Raw genomic sequence first — 19362 nt, 5'->3', positions numbered from 1 at the left:
CGAAATTGAGAGGACGAAAAGCGAATGTCCGGCTCTTTAACCGGGTTGATGGACAAGGAGAGTCCACCTAGGGGAGTTGGAAAACCCTGATTCCAAACCAATGGTGCACATAGGCTCCAGTATCGTGAGTGAACAAATGATGTATGAACCAATTGTTGGCCAACAACTACCATGGGACAACATCTCCTCACGTTCCTCGACTGCATTGTGGATTAGATCTTTAGGTCGAAAGCTCCGGGTGTGGCCCCCTAAGGAAACCACCTGCTTCGGTCTGGGCACCCGAGCAGTATCACAGCCCTCACATAAATCAAATGAGACTTGTGTGGTGCATATGTACCCGGTTTCCCGTCGTACCAGTATTTATGTGTTCAAATAAATCTAATCTATCAACTTAAGTGATTCAAACAGTAATACACTTTCGTATCGTTTCTTCTCTGAAAGTAAATAAATCGTTTGATTGCCAATACATTTCACTTTCAAGGCATGGGTCAAGAGCAAGTTAAAAATACATATTGTACTTAATGACTGCCTTATCAACTCGTTATTGTTTCTTGAACTTCTCCATATTACAAGTTAGATATTCAGGCCTAACCAAGATATGTTCTTTTCAGCGTTCTTTCTCACTAATTTTGTTGAATCTATCATTAATATGTAGGTTTCTGAATTCAAAAACTTAATAACCTGTAAAAATGTGGCTTTCATGTCATATCACGTAAACTGTAGTTAACTTTTAACACTCCTTATCTCCGTATACTTTTATGTATTACGGAACAAATAGTGTTTTTTATTTTATTAACTAACACCAAATAACATTCACCCTCTTCTTACACGTACTGTCCAACTAATTTAATTTATCTATCGATGGCTCCGCTAAGCGAAAACACTGCGGAAAATTAGCACCCCGATTACCCTAGTATAGATTCTACGTAACATTCGATGCTCAACTACTGGATCACAGATTTAATCACTGCTCTGTGTATATCCGTTACGACAGCCGTGTGGTATCACATTCCACCTTCCTCCCCAACTCTATAGACTTCCAGGAAACCTCTAAATTAGGCTGCTGTCAGTATATCTGCGATACCTATTAAATATCGGTACATCTAGTTCAATATATTTCCCAGTTATTGGCCTACATAAATTTAGGCCACACTTCATGTTTCCTAATGGAACTGCCTTTCTGGCGTTTTCCATTTTGCGTCACAGTGACTTGTATGGCGCATATGTATTCACTGCCCCTCTGTATCAATATTCGTGTTGAAATAAATAAAATATAATTATCAGTCTAAGAAATGATTTGAAAATAACTACAAAATATATAAACTTGATACTAAGTAGATATAAGTGACAGATTTTCAATTATCATTATGCATCCATGTTAAAATGTTAGTTAATTTCTATGAGATTTAAAAATAATCGATAAAATAGCCTTTTTATTGAAAGAAATATCTCATAATTATTTATTATCATAAAGTATGATGGACTTTAGCTTCAAGGAATTGATTTCTTTAAGTGGTTTTAGATTTTCACTAAGAAAAACAAAGTTCATTACCTGAGATTCAGGTAGTTTACTTTATATTTTAATGTACTTACTAAAAACAAATCTTGACAAATGCTTAATTCAATATATTCAATAGTTGGTCACATTAAGACTTTAACCTAATGGTGTTTGTTTCAAATCCCAATGCCTTATCCACTAAGCTTTGAAAATTCAGATAGTTACTAGCTTGTATAATCAGTATGAATTATACAAAAACTTGAATATATTTCAGATATACTTATGCACCAAAGTATACTCAGTGAATTCTCTCTATTCTCCACAAATCGAATGATTGGAAAGAAACATTTAAGATTAAGACCAATGTATTACTTCAAATGCTACACATGGAAATAAAATATAATTACACTGGTGTTTGTAAACATTGAAATAACCAGGACATGATGTATATTTGACTAAGACTACAGGTGAAACCAGTACTATGTGAATGATATTTGAAAAAAATCTAAGAAGTGTATAGCGTTAGAAATAGCTAAAAAAATAATTAATACACATATGGTTGTCTACATTAGAACGAAGGAGTTGAACCTACTCTTTGTATACAAACAAGTTGAGTCATTCAAGTTTATATGACAGTCACTTCTATTGTCTTAAAGATTAAAACATTTGATTAGTTTTTTCATTTATCATTTCGTTTTTCCTTTCTCTTATTCTAATTTAATTCATCATTCTAATCATTATTTTCTCAGTTTAATTCAACATAAAATCTTATTCAAGTGTTTATCACATACTAGAAATTTCAACTTCTATTTTAAGTAATAATTGACAGTGGGATAAAGGACTGAAGTTTCCTTCTAATCAAAACACATTAACTGATGTGTTTTCAATTAAATGTTCATGATATTTATGCTAAAATTCTAATTTAGTTCTCAACAATTAATAATACAATATAATTTTATAGATTAGTCTATTGTTTGGTGATCCATTTCATTTTATTTTATTTAAACACATAAACATTGGTACAAGGAGAGACCAAATATATAAACACGCAACACTAATCATTTGATTTGTGTGAGGGTTATGATACTGTCCGGGTATTCAAACTGCAGCAAGTGGTCTTTTTAAAGGGTCACTCCCCGAATCTTTGATTTAAAAGTCTATTCCACAGTGCAGTAGAGCAACATTAGAAGATATGGTTCCATGGAACTTGGTGACCAAAAATTGGTTCATACGCCATTCGCCTCCTCAAAACCCTGGGATCCATTAGTTTAGAATCAGGTTTTTTTAAATCCCCTAGGTGAATCCTCCGTATCTACTAACCCGGTTAAGACGTCGAACATTCGCTTTTCGTCCTCTCGATTCTGTAAACAATAACCCCGCCGCGAGAAGGTAGTGAGTGGGACTTCCCTGACTGGTTGTATGCATGTGGCCAGGTGAGAGAATTTCGAGAGGGAGAGTTGACTCTCCTCACCCTCGATCGTACCAGAGCACTTGATGATCCAACAGGCAGTTTGATATCTATTCAAATAATAATAGAAATAAAACAAAGCATAAGTTACTGAACGTAATGACTAATGAGATTTTTCGTAAATGAAAAATAAAGAAAAATTCGGATTAGAAGTAATAATTGAGTCCAGGAAGGTTAAAACCAATTTGATAACAATGAAATAAAATGCATAATTGGTTTGAAAGTATTTACTGTTCATTATAAGCAAAGATGGATAGTGGCTAGAAGTGGAATCCAGGGCGCGCGTCTCGTCCTATTTGGGACTCGTCAGCTGGATGTACCTGCATCTTAGACAGATCAATTGCAGTCTTAAACCTCAATGAGAAGGTACAAACAAAACAATACCAAGTGTATTTACTGCTGAGTTTTATTATTTAAATTGTAATGATTTTTTAAAGTTTAGTCGACTGGTTAGACATAGATAATAAATTAAAGAAAAACTGAACTGCCTATTATTATTTTTTCTTCTCGCTTCAGTAACAAGCCAGTAAGTGTTAGAGGATATTGATGTACTTATATCACACAAAAGTAAATCAACTGGCAAATTTATGCAAAACAGATTATCTAAGAATAATCTAAGTATTTCTTATTTCACAAATGTTGATTTATGCAAAATGTTACCGTAATAGAAAGAAAACGCTGAAAATAACCTCCATAGCATTTGTTTCTTCCCCTTATCATGTATTCTAATCTTCATTCTGGTCTCTTGTTAACCACAATTTATATTCTTCAGTCTTCCTTGTCTGAGTTTTTTTATTTGATGCCAGTTGAAGATAGATCTTTCATTAATTGATTTACTGTTATAAATTGCCAGAACATTGATAGCAAGGTCGTGTTTGACTAAACTCAAGGCCACGGCGTGGTTCATTGTATGACTGTCAATCATTGATTGTCTGCTTGGAAAGGTTGCCGGAATCTTTACAGATAAACAACAGGTCCCATCTTGTTAGGAATATTTTTATTGATTCTCAGGTATCGAACTCTTGTTTATTCATGATTCTTTTTGTTGCTTAGCACGTTAGTTTGTACTAGAGAAACCCTTGACTGTACAGCACACCGTGAACCGTTTAAGATATTTTGTACTTTTGATATAATTTATTCTCTTTATTAAGTTAGAACCGTTTAAATTTGAACACAAAATTCATGTATTGATATAATTTTATACGAGTCGCTCAAAAACGCTTCCTATGCTATGCAGAAGAACACAGTCTGATCTAAGCTAATAAACTTTTGTTCGTTCATTCTACGTTCAAACCGGATATTTGTATTTCCGTCGTCGCAGTCACCAATGAACCATCGATCATAATATCACAATCGATTTAGTAATTAAGTATTTACCCTATAGACATTCCATAGTAGTACAATAAGAAAGGTAAAACTAAAGAGTTGGAAGACATTCTCGATATGATTGATAGCCTATCAACTAGTGTCTTCAATTTTCATTGTATAAATTCATATCAATATTCTTCCTACATTATAAAGAAAAAAATATTATTTAAGAGTATTTTTTCCTCTTTCTATGGCGAAACATTTATGAATATCACATAACATCTATTATAAAGTAGATTAAGTATCATGGGAATAATGTCAGTCATAGTGGACGTTAATCAGTCTACAAAAATATCATTCAAATATTTATACATTTTTATTTAAAGGGAATTAATCAATCTTTATGACTATTTGTCTTTTTTAAGTGAATAAGTGATTTTCATGGTAAGCTGTCATTCATCAGTCAGAGTACCACTGAAATCCAAAGACCTTTAGAGTGATATTTCTTACCTAAAACAGTCTCATAATTTGATGAGAAAACATGCTAAGTTCTTTCAGTTATTTTAATGGGGCCCTTGGTTTATATGTCAGTTAGATCGAACGATGTTGACGGGCTCACCACTATAATGGCCTAGTATCGGACTCCAATTGGATTGTATGTTCACTGTCATAGAAATTTAAATGTCGTGCTGCACAGGCTTCGTTGAATGCGTCGGATTAGAGATTGAGCTGGGTACATCGATGAAGAAACTTTTGTACTCTGATCCTGGGTCACTAAAATATTAATCCATAAACAAAACTACTTCTAAGTTACAACTACTAGTATTTTCCTACTTCTATTACAAACAATGTAAACTTTTCTATATAACCAGATATATTTAAGAAACGTTTAATATTTATATTGTTATCTATCTATACTGTTATTTAAGTATTAGAATGAAATTTTCCCAAGTACACATTTACTTTGATCGTATGAATATCCTTTGCGTTTTCAATTTCATATCAATTTCTTGATGGAATAAAGTCAAATATTAGTAGTTACAGATGTATACTGGACATTGAAAACCATTGAATTGAATTATCTAACTTTAAATGTTTCTAAGATTATTTTGTTTCCATAAAATGATCATCAGAGGATTCCAAGTAAAAATATATTTTAATTAGGGAAAACAATGTTCAATTCTATTCAATAAATAACATTCTATTGTTTGCATGATTTCACTTATATTTATTATGTTCATTAAGTCATGTAGAAAAGAAAAAAACATTGATTTCCGCTTTAATGGTAGTATTGAATCATTTTCAGAAAAGATATTTATGAATGAATATCAGGTTACATACTTTGTCCTATATCCAGATATATCCAAATGACTAGTCCCAAATAGGATAAAACACACTTTTCCGATTCCACTGATAGTCACAGTCTATCTGTTCTCTAAACTGTGAAGCAATCTGTTCTAAATGCATATATGCCAATTAAGAATAATTAAGATTCACCTGTGACTAACAGCAATGTGATAATTCAAATTTTTCTTATTAAAAAAATAACTGTTTTGTTTTGCAAATTTTGTGTATAAATGAAAGCTTGCAAACTAGAACGAATTTATAGAATATATGGATTGTAAGTGGAAGTGGAATCCGGGACACGTTATATAGGGGAGTTGTAGTCTAGCGCCGTTGAGTAGATTATTTAGAACTTGATACAAAACAGTGGAAGCTTAATCTATTTTGATATGATATTCACCATCTATCACGTGAGAAAACATAGAGCTATCAGAAGATCTAGGGACTCCTTTTTTCAGCCATGCCGATATATGTTCACGAGCATGCAACGATAAAGCCCTTTGAGTACGGTCTATGTAACTAGCTTCACAGGAGCAGTTCAACTGATATACACACAAAAAGGAGCCCATAATCAGTGTCCTGTCCTTGATTTGTCGTTTAATTACTGATTTGGTTGGGAAGATTACACGTAACTTGTTGACGTGAAATACCCTTTCAACAGATCTTTTGCGTCGATTTGTTAGAATGTCACCCGCTTGTCCCCTTTAAAATCACGGCTTCCCATCGTGTTCGGTTTAAGAGAGTTACTCACCAAAATTAATGGAAGATGGTCACTCGATGTCGTGGATTGATTGAGGTTAGAAATTAATACCGTTGGATGCCGGATCAGTGGTCTAGAGGTTGAGCATTTGAGCACGAGATCAAAGATCCTGGTTTCAGTTCTATAGTGTGGGATCGTGTATGTGCAGTGCTGAGGAGTCCCATGCAAGGACGAAACGGCCATCCAGTGCTTCCAGGTTTTCAATGGTCGTCTGACATTGATCGGTTCATGGTCCTAATTAAAACTCAACAATCTCCACAACCCTATACTAATTGTTTAGTGATTTGAATATATCTATACTTAAATATAACAAATTATTCAGTGTTATTCTATTTTCTTATGAATGTTTGTTAACCATTGACCTTGGATGTAATGAATGCGATTGTTTCATAATTTCAGTAATTTATTCTTATTAAGTAAGATATCTTTGATTAATTTTGTTATTTGTTTTAGTAACCAAATAGAATTATGAACGTAAATTTTATTTTTTGTGTTAGATCATCCGATCAGATCTACGTAATCTCAGAACGGTAGTTATTCTAACCATAACTTTCAGCAACTTACTGGGTATTCACTTAAGTGAGATATCCATTTCGACGTTCCCATCACTTCTCAGATTAGTAAATAAAGTACATTTATAGATTAGCAATACTATGGGTCGATTAGACTTGGACATATGAGTGTAAGGATTCCAACTCAGTAGTCGAAATGTAACGCATTCACTGAGAGGAATAGATGTCCTCGTTTTGATTACTGATAAGGTCATGACTGTGCATTAATGAAGAATTAGAGACCATTCAGTGCTCCCTGATGTTTAGTAGTTGTAAAACGTAACCCATTGTTTAAAGTAAATAGACTTCAAATATATTTTGCTATTAAACGCATTTCTTCGGCCTTCCTTATAATGGAAAATAGATTCAGTATCAGTAATCAAGTATTTGTAAGTTTCCAAGAGTGTACTATTTAAATCAAAGTATTAGAACTTATGAGAATATCTGTGGTGAGGTGCTCTGAAAATAATTCAAATGGAATGATAACTTTAGAACGGTACATAGATTTGTTGAAACTGTCAAATAATTTTAAATGATGAATACAAAATTATAATGATTGAGATGTACACTATAAAATTAAGACATTTGCTTTCAGATTAAGTTTATGAGAGTCAAAGTAGATAAATAATATTACTATAGAGGGTTTCTGGAGCTTGGTAAATTTCATATTATGCATTACGGACCTATCTCAGTTTGACAACTACTGAGAAACAAGACGGGTTGGACAGCTGCTTTGTACATGTATGGAACTACTGATTCGTGTATACCCATGACTCTATGGGGAATCGAACTCAAAATGAGCAGGATTCATAACAAGTGGTTAACTTATAAACTAGCGAGTCAGCATCCGGAGGTTAACATATCTAATTTTAAGTGACATAGAAAACTGAGATCATCGAAGTATTCTTATAAGTTTCATGCATTTTTATAAATCATTGGAAGGACATAAATTTTCATGGTGACGGATTCAAGTGCCAGAGTGAACAACAACTCTGGGATGTAAGTACTTTGAGCTGACCAGTTCTAAATAGAACAGAAAGCGAGTCCTGGATCCCACTGTTAACCACCATTCATCTTTGCTTACAGTTCTTTATTTATCACATTCGTAATTACAGAATATATTCGTAAAATATGAGAACCATACATTTATTGCTTCATTTGCAATTCTTTAATCAATTGTGCTTTACACTTCATATGATTCTTCTAGTTCACAATTCCTTTCTATTTCCTTTTCTGTTTGTTTTCAATTCGATCTTCTTAGTCTTTTACTGCCAAGCATTCAACTTTTGATTGGTGTTACATACTACTTACATCTGCCGACATAAGTAATATACCTCGAAGTACGAATTATTAGGATTCAAAAAACAGATTGATATATGCGGAATAAATTGCATTAAATTTCATATATGAATGTTAATTTATTAAATTTTAATCAACACTTTCATTATTTCTTTACATTCATTCATTTTGTTTGTGTAAACCTGTTAATAATGGAAATTAATGAGATATCGGTTTATATATATATATATATATATATATATATATATATATATATATATATATATATATAGAGAGAGAGAGAGAGAGAGAGATAATAAAACTACAATCAAAATAACAATATTTTTAGTATTAAAATGGAGGAAATTTAATGGGTTAATCTGTTTAAGCTAAAACAATTTCATTCATATGTGATTCATTCGATTCTAATATTGTTCTATTCAAACTGATTATTTCTGCATAGAGACCAGGTTCCTTATTGTTTAAGTGCCTTATTAACAATAGGAGTATGTTATTTTTATTGTAACGTTTACTCGTCACGATAAGCTATATCAGTGAACTTACTTACTTACGCCTGTTACTCCCAATGGAGCATAGGCCGCTGACCAGCAATCTCTGACCCACTCTGCCCTGGACCTTCCTTTCTAGTTCTATCCAATTCTTGTTCATTTTTCTCATGCCTGTTTACGTTTCTCGGCGTAATGTGTTCTTCGGTCTTCCACTACTCTTTTGGCCTTGAGGATTCTATGTGCGAGCTTGCCTTGTGATGCAGTTGAGTGCTTTCCTCAATGTATGTCCTATCCACTTCCAGTGCTTCTTCCTGATTTCTTCCTCCGCTGGGATCTGATTTGTTCTCTCCCACAGTTGGTTGTTGTTGATAGTACCTGGCCAACGGATCCGTAGTATTTTGATCAGATCACTGTTAATAAACACTTGTATCTACTGAATGATGGCTTTCTTCACGTTTCCGCCTATATCAGTGAAGCAATAACAAATTATAATTTGAAAAATACTATTCTATTTTCACTACTCATTTTTTTTAATACTAAGAATTTTTCTTATGCATCAACAAATAACTAAGTATTATTATTTCGGTAGGTTTCTTTGTTTTTCCACCTCCAAGTTTATTTTTATTGCTGATATGTACATATAATTCAGCAATTACTATTTTCACAATATATTTTCTATTCAGAATCATATATTCATATTAAATAATATAAATACAGTAATTAGTATATTTTCTAGTTGAAATAATATTTATTCATTTGTACAATTTCGGTTAATTAAGTTTCCTATGGAAAGGATTTATTTGTTAAATTAATAAATCAAGAGGTATTCCATTGAAGAGGGTTTTATAAAGATCGGTTCAACAACTGATTTATATTCATCAATAGATTAATCTCAAAAGATATTCGATTTATTTAATTTTAGTTGTATGTATCCATGAAATCAACTCAGTAGTTTTAATGATTAAGAGTTTATCATAAGAAATAAGAGTAGAATTAAATCTCCACCATGATTATTGGTGTTCACTTTTGAAAAATTGCATACCAAGATAAAAAACTACCGTTCATTGCCCTCTTGCTTTTATCGGTAACATAAATAAGATCAATCTATCATGAATACAATCAAAAAATATCTATTCTAATAATAATAATAACATTTAACAGAAAACAAACGTACACAACTTTGAATTCCGCTTTTGATCTAGTTTCTATTTACAATGTAGACATTTGATTATTTGATTTTGAAATTTATTTAAATGAATACATTCTGGTAATTGAATATTGAATATCCAGATGAATTTCATTTGTTTTACATTATAATAAAAATACAAGTGAAAGCACCGGATCCTTTGTGGTGGATCAACCTACATGATATTCATATTACGAATAGTATATTTTACTATGTATCAGGTTAAATTAATAATTCAACTATTAAATATTAAATATTTGGAAAATATTATATGAGAAAGATTGTATAATTTTAACAGTTTATGGTATTGAAATTATGTTGTTTAAATTTCTGATAGATTTGAATATTAATTCACTGTAAGTCAAAGAATAAAATTGTTTATAATACACTAAGTTTATTTTAGTCAACTTGTACAACGTACTAATGTAATTATAAGTGTAGGGTTGTGATTATTAAGGTTATGGAAGATGGTCGCGCAATTTCGTGGGTTGGTTGAAGTTAGACATTAACACCGTCGCATGCTGGCTCAGTGGTCTAGAGGTTAAGCGTTTGCGCGCGAGACGGAACTCCCTGGGTTAAAATTCCGCGAGCAGGATCATGGAAGCGTACTTCTGAAGAGTTCCACAATAAGACAAAACAGACGTCCAATGCTTCAAGGTTTTCACTGGTGGTCTAACATCAATCAGTTCATGATCTCAACAATTGAAATTACTACAATCTCCACAAAACCCCTTCTGATACGTAAGATACATTTAATTCTACATGTTTCCTGTTTGAACTTTTCAAATATAAACAAACATTTCATTTGATTTCATAAGAAGTTTTCAAATATATTTCATTCTTTTCAGCTATTGGCTTAATAACATTTCTAACAATTAACAGTGAAGAATACAATCAAGGATTATTATATAACTCCAGGTAAATAATCAGTTATTACATTATCTAATGTAATTAAGAGTAATTTTTGGTTACATTTTAAAATACGTAATTGATATTTATGTATACCTTAAACAACTTGTCGCGAAACAGTAATGGGTCAGAACTGGTTTGATAATTGCAATTTATGTAAAGATATATATATATATATATATATTTGCTACGAAATTTGGCTTTCATAATTTCATGCCAAATGACGGAAATATTTATGTTGACAATCGACCAGCTTTTAGTAAAAGAAATCAGTATTATAAAGCTATTTCATGTTATAGACTTGTGCGTACGAGGTATTGATTGACGTTTACCAAATCGTCTTGCAAGATGACTAAGCACATTTCATAGAAGGCATCGGATTAAACAAATGATGATAATTAATTTGAGTTAACAATAACATTCAGCGGATGACTCCTAAATAATTTTAAGGGTAAGGTTTATGCCATGAAGACTGGAGAGATTGAATTCGATCTTTATCTAGTTATGAGTGTGCACTGCTGAAAAGTTTCAAATAAGAATGAAAAAGCTGTTCAGTGCTTTCTGGTTTCCAATGATTGCCGAGTGAAGGCCAGTTCGTGATTTCAATGGAAACTTTTTTATATCTTTGAATAAATAAATATTAAACTGTACATCTGGACATAGATACAAATAAAAACATATTTGAAGGGGTTTTTCTGGATATTATAATGATTTCAGTAGTTGAGATCATGAGTCGATTGAAGCTAAACCACCATAGAAAACCCAGAAGCACTAATGAGGAATCCCATACTAGGACTAAACGGCCGTCCAGTGCCTCAAGGTTTTCCATGGTGATCTAGCTTTAATTGACTCATGATCTCAACTATTGAAAAATCATATTTGTTGAATGAATATTATTTATCCCGTTTTTTGGACAAAATCGAGGTGAACGTTTTCATTCTACTAAAATAAATCGGATAGAAACATATATGAAAACAACTGCAAAAGAAGACAAAACCTTGTCGAAACTACGATCTCAAATAATCGGAAAATATAAATTATGTTTGAAATGTACACACTATAGTGTGTATTATGTTAAAAGTTTACAAAAATGTTGTTATAACTGACAGTTGCAAATAATTAAAGTCGAAACTGAATGACTAACACAAGTTTAAAACATAATAAACAAACGATCTTCAAGTACTTCAACATCGTTTATTTTCGTTATACTTTGGAAATTAGGGAAATAACCAATGATAATATGAAATCTTCTCATTATGATCTTTTAAATATTGAGAACGAGTAACACAGTAAAATTTACCGACAAAAAAATTTTGTGTTCATTTCATGATTTAGATTAAATGCATATAATAAGCGTTGGTTTCCCGTGAAAGAATTTCATTATGAGGAACCTCTAGAGATTAAAAAAAGGTATGATAATGTATTTTATCATTGATAATAATGTGGTTTATATTGGTTATCCATAATCATACATTTGGTAAATGAACATAGATCAGTTATGAGAAAAGATGACGTATCATGAATTTTAAATAAACATATTTTATGATGAGGTAATAGGCAAACATTCTTTACTTGTACAACATAAGAACTCAGTAGCTAGATGGATAAGTCGATGGCGCCAATTCTAGAACAGTGATTTATCAACCGGACCAATGACGCGTAAACCTGTACGATTAGTCTAGAGTCCTTATCGGTCCTTCTTCTTGACTAGCCCTGCCTGTTGAGCCCAGAATACCAGTCCCATCCTCTGCAATATGAATCGTATATTTCAAACATAATCGGTTTATATACAAACCAAAAAGAGCATATCGCGCCTCAAAATGGAAAACAACACTTGTACAAGACCTAGCCAAAAGTGGCTGTGAATGTTGGAGACTGTAATTAATAGACTGAGCAGAACTCAAGAACGGTAAATCATATATTAACAGTTTATAGGTCAAAATAAAGCTTGTAATAAGAGTATAGATATACATAATCTAGCTACTGAATAGAATACGCGTATAATGCTTTTCCATAAATAGATCTCAGTTTCCATTCATAATTCTCGCTGGGATACTTCAGTTGTGACTATAGATATTTTAAATGCACACGTGATTTTGTTTTGTTGGATTGTGTGTTCAAGAGGGGGGTTAAGTGAGCACAAAGTTTGTTTACTTACAGCCACAAAACACTGATTTGAGCCTTCTTATCAAACATATTTAGCTGTCCAACATTAAACAAAATGAGCTGCAATTAAACTAACAAACACTCTGTACCTTGAACGACCGACTTAAATCATCATTGTGTATTAAGTGTCGCATTAGTTATTATTAAGTGATGAATTAATCTAGACTTTTCAGTCCTACAGTAAGTATTCATAGTTCGGATAACTGTACGGTGGCATCACTGACTGTGAGATTGGGTGACATGGTTTGAATTCCATGAGATGCATTAGTTCAGTGAGTTAATAATCGAAAAACTTATTCTCAATAGATAACTATTTTGTAAACAATTGATTTATAATGTTATTTTATTACCGAATAACGAACTGTTTTATATGAACACTTAACGGAGTACGCGATCTTCTCGTTTTGTATAGAATACTTATACTCAGTCATAAAGTGCTGAAAAATATCACCTGTATGCGTTTACACTGTTTTTCAATGTAGTACACTCACCTAAAAAACAGACTGGTGTTTGTAAGTATTAGTGATGAGACGAAGTAGCTGTCCAGTTCTCTAAATTATACCATTCTGTGATGAAAAAACACTTATGTGAGTAGTTTTATATGCATATTTCCACATGTGAAGCTGGGTTATTCAGATGGGAATTCCATAAGAGCATTAACATTACAGTTACATTTTGTTAACCAATGTCAAGTATTAAAAATTCTAGGCAAAGGGTTTCCTACCGACTGCTTCCAACCACCTGATAACTCAAAATGAATAAACTTGTAAAAATACATAAAAATGTACAGGTAATTAACCAAAAACATAGTAATCAATGCAGAGATATTATTTTGAACCCGTGCTGTTAGAGTCTCATATAAGAATGAAGCAGCGACCTAGTATTTCTTAAGCTTCATTCTACTGAATAATTTCAAAAGAGTTTGATTGAAAGGTTTATGTAGAGCCTGGTTTAATTTAACGATTGCATTCACTACGATATCATTAGGAATAGTACCCAGAACTTCCAGTCTAACTGTGAAAGTCTGATTAATAACATCATTGAATTGGTAGGATTCCAAATTCAATCAATATGAAAATGAGTAAACATAATCAACTTAATAAAATTTTTATATCATTTTAATATTCCTTCTGTATTTCAGGCCCCTAATGTTTCATAAACGATGGTTTCCAGTGAAAGAATTCCATTATGACGGACCACTTGAAGTGAAGAAACGGTAAGATAAATCTTTTTTTATGTTATGTTAATGAAATAATGTTTCAACAAAAATTTCATTCATATCAGAAGGGTTTTGTGGAGATTGTAGTAACTTCAATGGTTGAGATCATAAGTCAGTTGAAACTAGACCACCATGGAAAACCATTGTGGGACTCCTCAGCAGTACGCATCACGACCTCGCCTCGTGAGATTCGAACCCAAGATCTATCGGTCTCGCACGCAAGCAGTGACCAGTGGAGTTCAATCAGGTCTGTTGTGAAATATCAGCTCACTGAAGACAATCGTGAATGTGTCGCTCAATTTTGTGGATTGGTTGAAGTTAGACATTACCACCACTGGATGCCGGCTCAGTGGTCTAATGGTTAAGCGCTCACGCGCGAGAATGATAGGTCCTGAGTTCGAATGTCGCGAGGCGAGGTCGTGGATGCGCACTGCTGAGGAGCCCTACAATAGGACAAAACGGCCGTCCAATGCTTCCAGGTTTTCCATGGTGGTCTAGCTTCAATTGACTCATGATCTCAGCCAGTGAAAAGGTGTCATTGTTTATTAAACATTTAAGAATCAATCTTCTCAGATAATACAATACATATTTTGATTTCATTTGGAGCAGATGGAAAAATTAAATGACTGGGTTATTTTGTTAATAGGCTCATTTAAAAATTGTATAGTTTATTTTATTAAATAATTAATTAATGAAAATAATTAAATTAAATTTGAAACATTGATCTAAATATAGTGAACGCTTTGAGGCACTGGATTTTAATTCCTGGTTGATTATAAGTACGTACTAGTAAGTAGTGGTACACTATAATGAAACATTTGTTCGATTTTTCCATTTCTCCATTACTTGTCTAACTGTATTCAGTTAATGATGTAAACCACCTTTTAATATCTAACTCTTCTTACAGACTTATTATATTGACAAACGTTTCAGTTTTACGTTTTTCAACTCATAGTACAGATATTCATTGAACACTATTTTCATAATCGCTTATTATGATTAACAATTTTTATTTACTATATATTAGGTAACATCTGTTAGATCCGTTGAATAAAGCTCCTGTCAATTACTGAGCAATTTCTTGAATCTATTATTTCTATTCAAGTGAAATACTAATGATAAACTATTTGAATAGCTTAGTAGCTATCTGAACTCAGTAACGTGGGGGGATAGCGCTTTAGTGTTTAATGTAAACTATACCTAGACTTAATATCAGTGTTGATATCGACACTGAGTTGTACGTATGTCCAAGTAACCAATCATGAACCAAATGAAACGTGCGTCCTAGATTCCACTCCTACTAATTATCCAACTTTAATTGAAAACATCCAACTGAATAGCAAAATAAAAGATAAACTGCTCAGAATCCACATAAGCCTATAGGGACTGATCAATTACTTACTTTAATATTGACACCACGGAAATATAAACCATTATAAATAAAATAAGTTTGGTTCTCTTTTTCACGATTATTACAAGTGATTGTATAATTAATCTAAATGTATTTGCATGTAACGTTAGAAAATACGAAACAAACATATCTGCAAAACATTTTACTGGCTTCCAACTAGTTCACATGGCAACATAATTTAACCATTGGATTTATGATGATCACTCTATGATCAATCAGTATTTTTTATTACCAAATTGTATATCATTTTCTCTGTCTTTTTTGTAATACAATTTCACTTCAGAGTTAATTTCAATAATACAATAATAATGGTACTTTTATGGTATAAAATGTGGTTTATTGTAATTTCAAGATATTTCATCTCTTCTTCTTGTTTCTAAGAGATTTTTCTGTGCTGTTTGAAAATTGATTTTATTGATTATGAATCATTTGAAACGTGTCAAAGAATAAATGATTTCATTTTATTCTGAAAAGTTTTGTTTTTTGTATCTTTTTTAACTTTCATCCTTTTTTTATCGGTTTCAATAATCTATAAATAAATTGATAGAGTAATGAACAAATTATATCGACAAATAAAATATTTTTATTGAGATCAGGAATCGATCAGTGTTAGACCACAGGTGGAAACTTGGAAGCACTGGATGGCTGTTTCATTCTAGTATGGGACTTCTCAGCAGTGTGCATCTACGATCCTACACATAAGACTCGAACCCAGGACCTCCGGCCTGACGCGCAAACGCTTAACTTTTAGATCACTAAACCAGCATCCAACGGTGTTATTATCTAACTTCAACCAATCCATGATATTGCGTGATCAATTCTTCCAGTTTTTCAGTGATGGTTTAACATTGATCAACTCATGATCTCTAACAAAACTTAACAATCTTCAAAACCCTATACTTACTTAGAAAAATTGTTTAGAATTTAAAACATAGCTGAAAGACTGAATCTTTATTAACTGACTTTAAATCATTTATAAGTTGTTGCTAACAATGAAATAAGAGCTAAATAAATTAACGTTCACATTTATGTCATTTTAACCTGGAGAATATTCATTTAAAACAGATCTACAGTTATTTTCTCTGATAAATTGAGATGATACAATAGAAAGATTATTATTATTAGCTTTAATCAATATTATATTTTTGGTACAACATAGAATTCTCAGCGCAAAGTATTTCAACAAGTTTCCTTTTCATATTTTTTTATCGATCCTGACGATAAATATTGAGTGATTGCCAGTTATATGTTAGCAGGCCGGGAATCGATATCTGAATAATGTTCGTTCTTTTCAAAGCATATTCCAAGCCATCATGATGCCGCTGAGCGTACCTTTTCGTAACCTGTACAGCAAAATGTCATAAACGCGCGTGAATAGATTGTACGCTCAAAAGACTTAATGAGAAGACAGATAACTTGTTGAAATATCTAGATGGCAGGAACAGATAGCCCGGATATTCAAGAAGACCGCCGACAGATGAAATGCATTGGAATTATATGATACATTAGTTCAACATACTTTGAACGGGATCACATTACATAAACTATGAGTTAAAAAGAAGCGAAATAATGAGAAAAAAGCGATATTAATCACAACATTCTGGATATTTAATGAATATTACACGAGTAGGTTTTCAATATGTACAAATTATTTTTAAAGAGCTTCAACAAACCTACACGATTCATCTTAGATAACTTTCAAATAAATCAAAGTAGTCAAGTCAAAAATCAATATTATAATCTGTTTTAACTGTTTGGCTGTTGTAGAAGATGATTATTTATAATTTGCATTTATTGGATCTTGTATGTATATTCCATAATAAACTATAATCCCATTTAATCTTCTCTAATAACACTGATCCAATATGCAGAATGGTATAACTGATATTGTTTTTTTCTTTTCAATAATCCAAGTTTTTCTCTTCTTTTTCAATTCGTCTAGTTGGTCTCTAGTTCTTATATATAAATAACTTAACAATTTAATGCTCAATTAGATAGTTTAAAATTTATTACTTTAATATATCCCACCATTCTGATGAACTACATCTTCACATTGAACTATCTATATCGTTAGTTTATTTTATCTTTGGAATTTTCTTTTTCTTTTTCCCCCAAAAAAATAAATTTAGATCTAAATTTCAAGATAAACGTTGGTCTCCTGTCAAAGAATTTCATTATGATGAACCAATAGAAGTTAAAAAGTGGTAAGATGTATTTTTTTTATCTGCCGTCATTTACGAGTTTACTGTTTTTTATTATAAAAAAACATCTCAATAACAATATTCTAATATTTATGAAAGAAACATACACACTTAGTAGCTAAATAATAATTCTTACATAATCGAATAGCATTTATTATGTAGCTTACTGAAATATCTTTATTAAACTGTATTTTTGATTAGAAATTGTATACAACTTATAAATAAATATTAGAAGGGGTTTTTCTGGATATTATAGTGTTTTCAATAGTTGAGTTCATAAGTCCATTGAAACTAGACCACCACGGAAAGTCTGAAACCACTGGACCTCCGTTTCGACCTACTTTGGGACTACACTTGAGTTCGAATCTCGTGTGGCGGGGTTGTGAATGCTCACTGCCGAGGAGTCCCATACTAGGAGGAAACGGCCGTCCAGCACTTCCAGGTTTTGTATGGTGGTCTAATTTCAATTCACTCATGATCTCAACTATTGAAATTATAAACAAATGTTTATCTATAGACTATGAAATTTAAGCAAAATTATAAAACTATGTGTATATAATTTTTAAAGTTATGTCAAAAAGACATTAATATGTAATATACCAACTGAATGTGTATTTTGTAAATATACACAAAAATCTTAAGAAACAAGTTAATAATTTAAAGTATCTACTGATTGATTCAATTTGATTATTATCAGAATAGGGTTTTGTGGAGATTTTAGCAATTTTATAGTTGGATTCATGAGTCAGTTGAAGCTAGACCATCATGAAATTCATGAAAGCACTGGATGGTCGTTTCTTCCTAGTATAAGACTCCTCAGCAGTGCGCATCCACGATAGATGCAGGCTCAGTGGTCTAGAGGTTAAGCGTTCGCTCACAAGACTGACAGGTCCTGCGTTTGAATTGCACGGGGCGTGACCGTGTATGCTGACTGCTGCGGAGTTCCATACTAGAACGAAACTGCCGTCTTGTGCTTCCAGGTTTTCTATGGTGGTCTAGCTTCAAATGACTCATGATCTTAACCACTGAAATAATTTATTGTATATAAATAGTTTTATTATATCATAAAATATACTATTTTATAATAACTATTATCCTATTCTTTGTGATTGTCATTTGTTTCTAGAAAACGATATTACCTATCTGAAACATCTTGGTTATCTTCATGAACATTAGCATTAAATAATATTTTCAGTAACTGAATGATAACATTACAAAAATGTATACATATTTCAATATTGATTTGAATTTCTAAATAAATATTTACAATTACTATTTGATTGTACTTTTCTATCTACTAACTAAAGAGTTAATATATAGATGATTTAATAATTAATTCATAAATTCACTTGGTATCATTCGCTTGTATCTTTCTATTGTTGTTAAGGCTGCAAATGATTAGTCCCTTGTTGATATATATGCATTCTATGCAGCTGACGAGTCCTAAATAGGACGAAACCCGCGTCTTGGATTCCACTGCTAGCCACCATCCATCTTTGATAATAATGAATTCTGTGTTCTTATAGTTATGAATAAAAATAATAATTTTCAATA

The 19362-nt window shown here is 32.0% G+C and overlaps 1 protein-coding gene across 1 annotated transcript in view; it reads left to right on the top strand.

Moving 5' to 3' along the window:
- The window catches only part of MS3_00005264 (uncharacterized protein), a 28032-nt gene extending 8949 nt beyond the window's left edge, over window positions 1–19083 (top strand). Inside the window, exons 2-6 of the mRNA XM_051213294.1 lie at window positions 10751–10820; window positions 12147–12221; window positions 14119–14193; window positions 17737–17811; window positions 18935–19083. Of these exons, the coding sequence (XP_051073441.1) occupies window positions 10751–10820; window positions 12147–12221; window positions 14119–14193; window positions 17737–17811; window position 18935 (296 nt within the window). The 3' untranslated portion in view covers window positions 18936–19083. The remainder of the gene's footprint in view (window positions 1–10750; window positions 10821–12146; window positions 12222–14118; window positions 14194–17736; window positions 17812–18934) is intronic.
- Window positions 19084–19362: the final 279 nt, after the last annotated feature.

This window comes from Schistosoma haematobium, chromosome 1, assembly GCF_000699445.3.
Source record: "Schistosoma haematobium chromosome 1, whole genome shotgun sequence".
Classification (NCBI taxonomy): domain Eukaryota; kingdom Metazoa; phylum Platyhelminthes; class Trematoda; order Strigeidida; family Schistosomatidae; genus Schistosoma; species Schistosoma haematobium.
The sequence above is the reverse complement of the archived record's forward strand: the minus strand, read 5'-3'. Positions and strand labels throughout refer to the sequence as shown.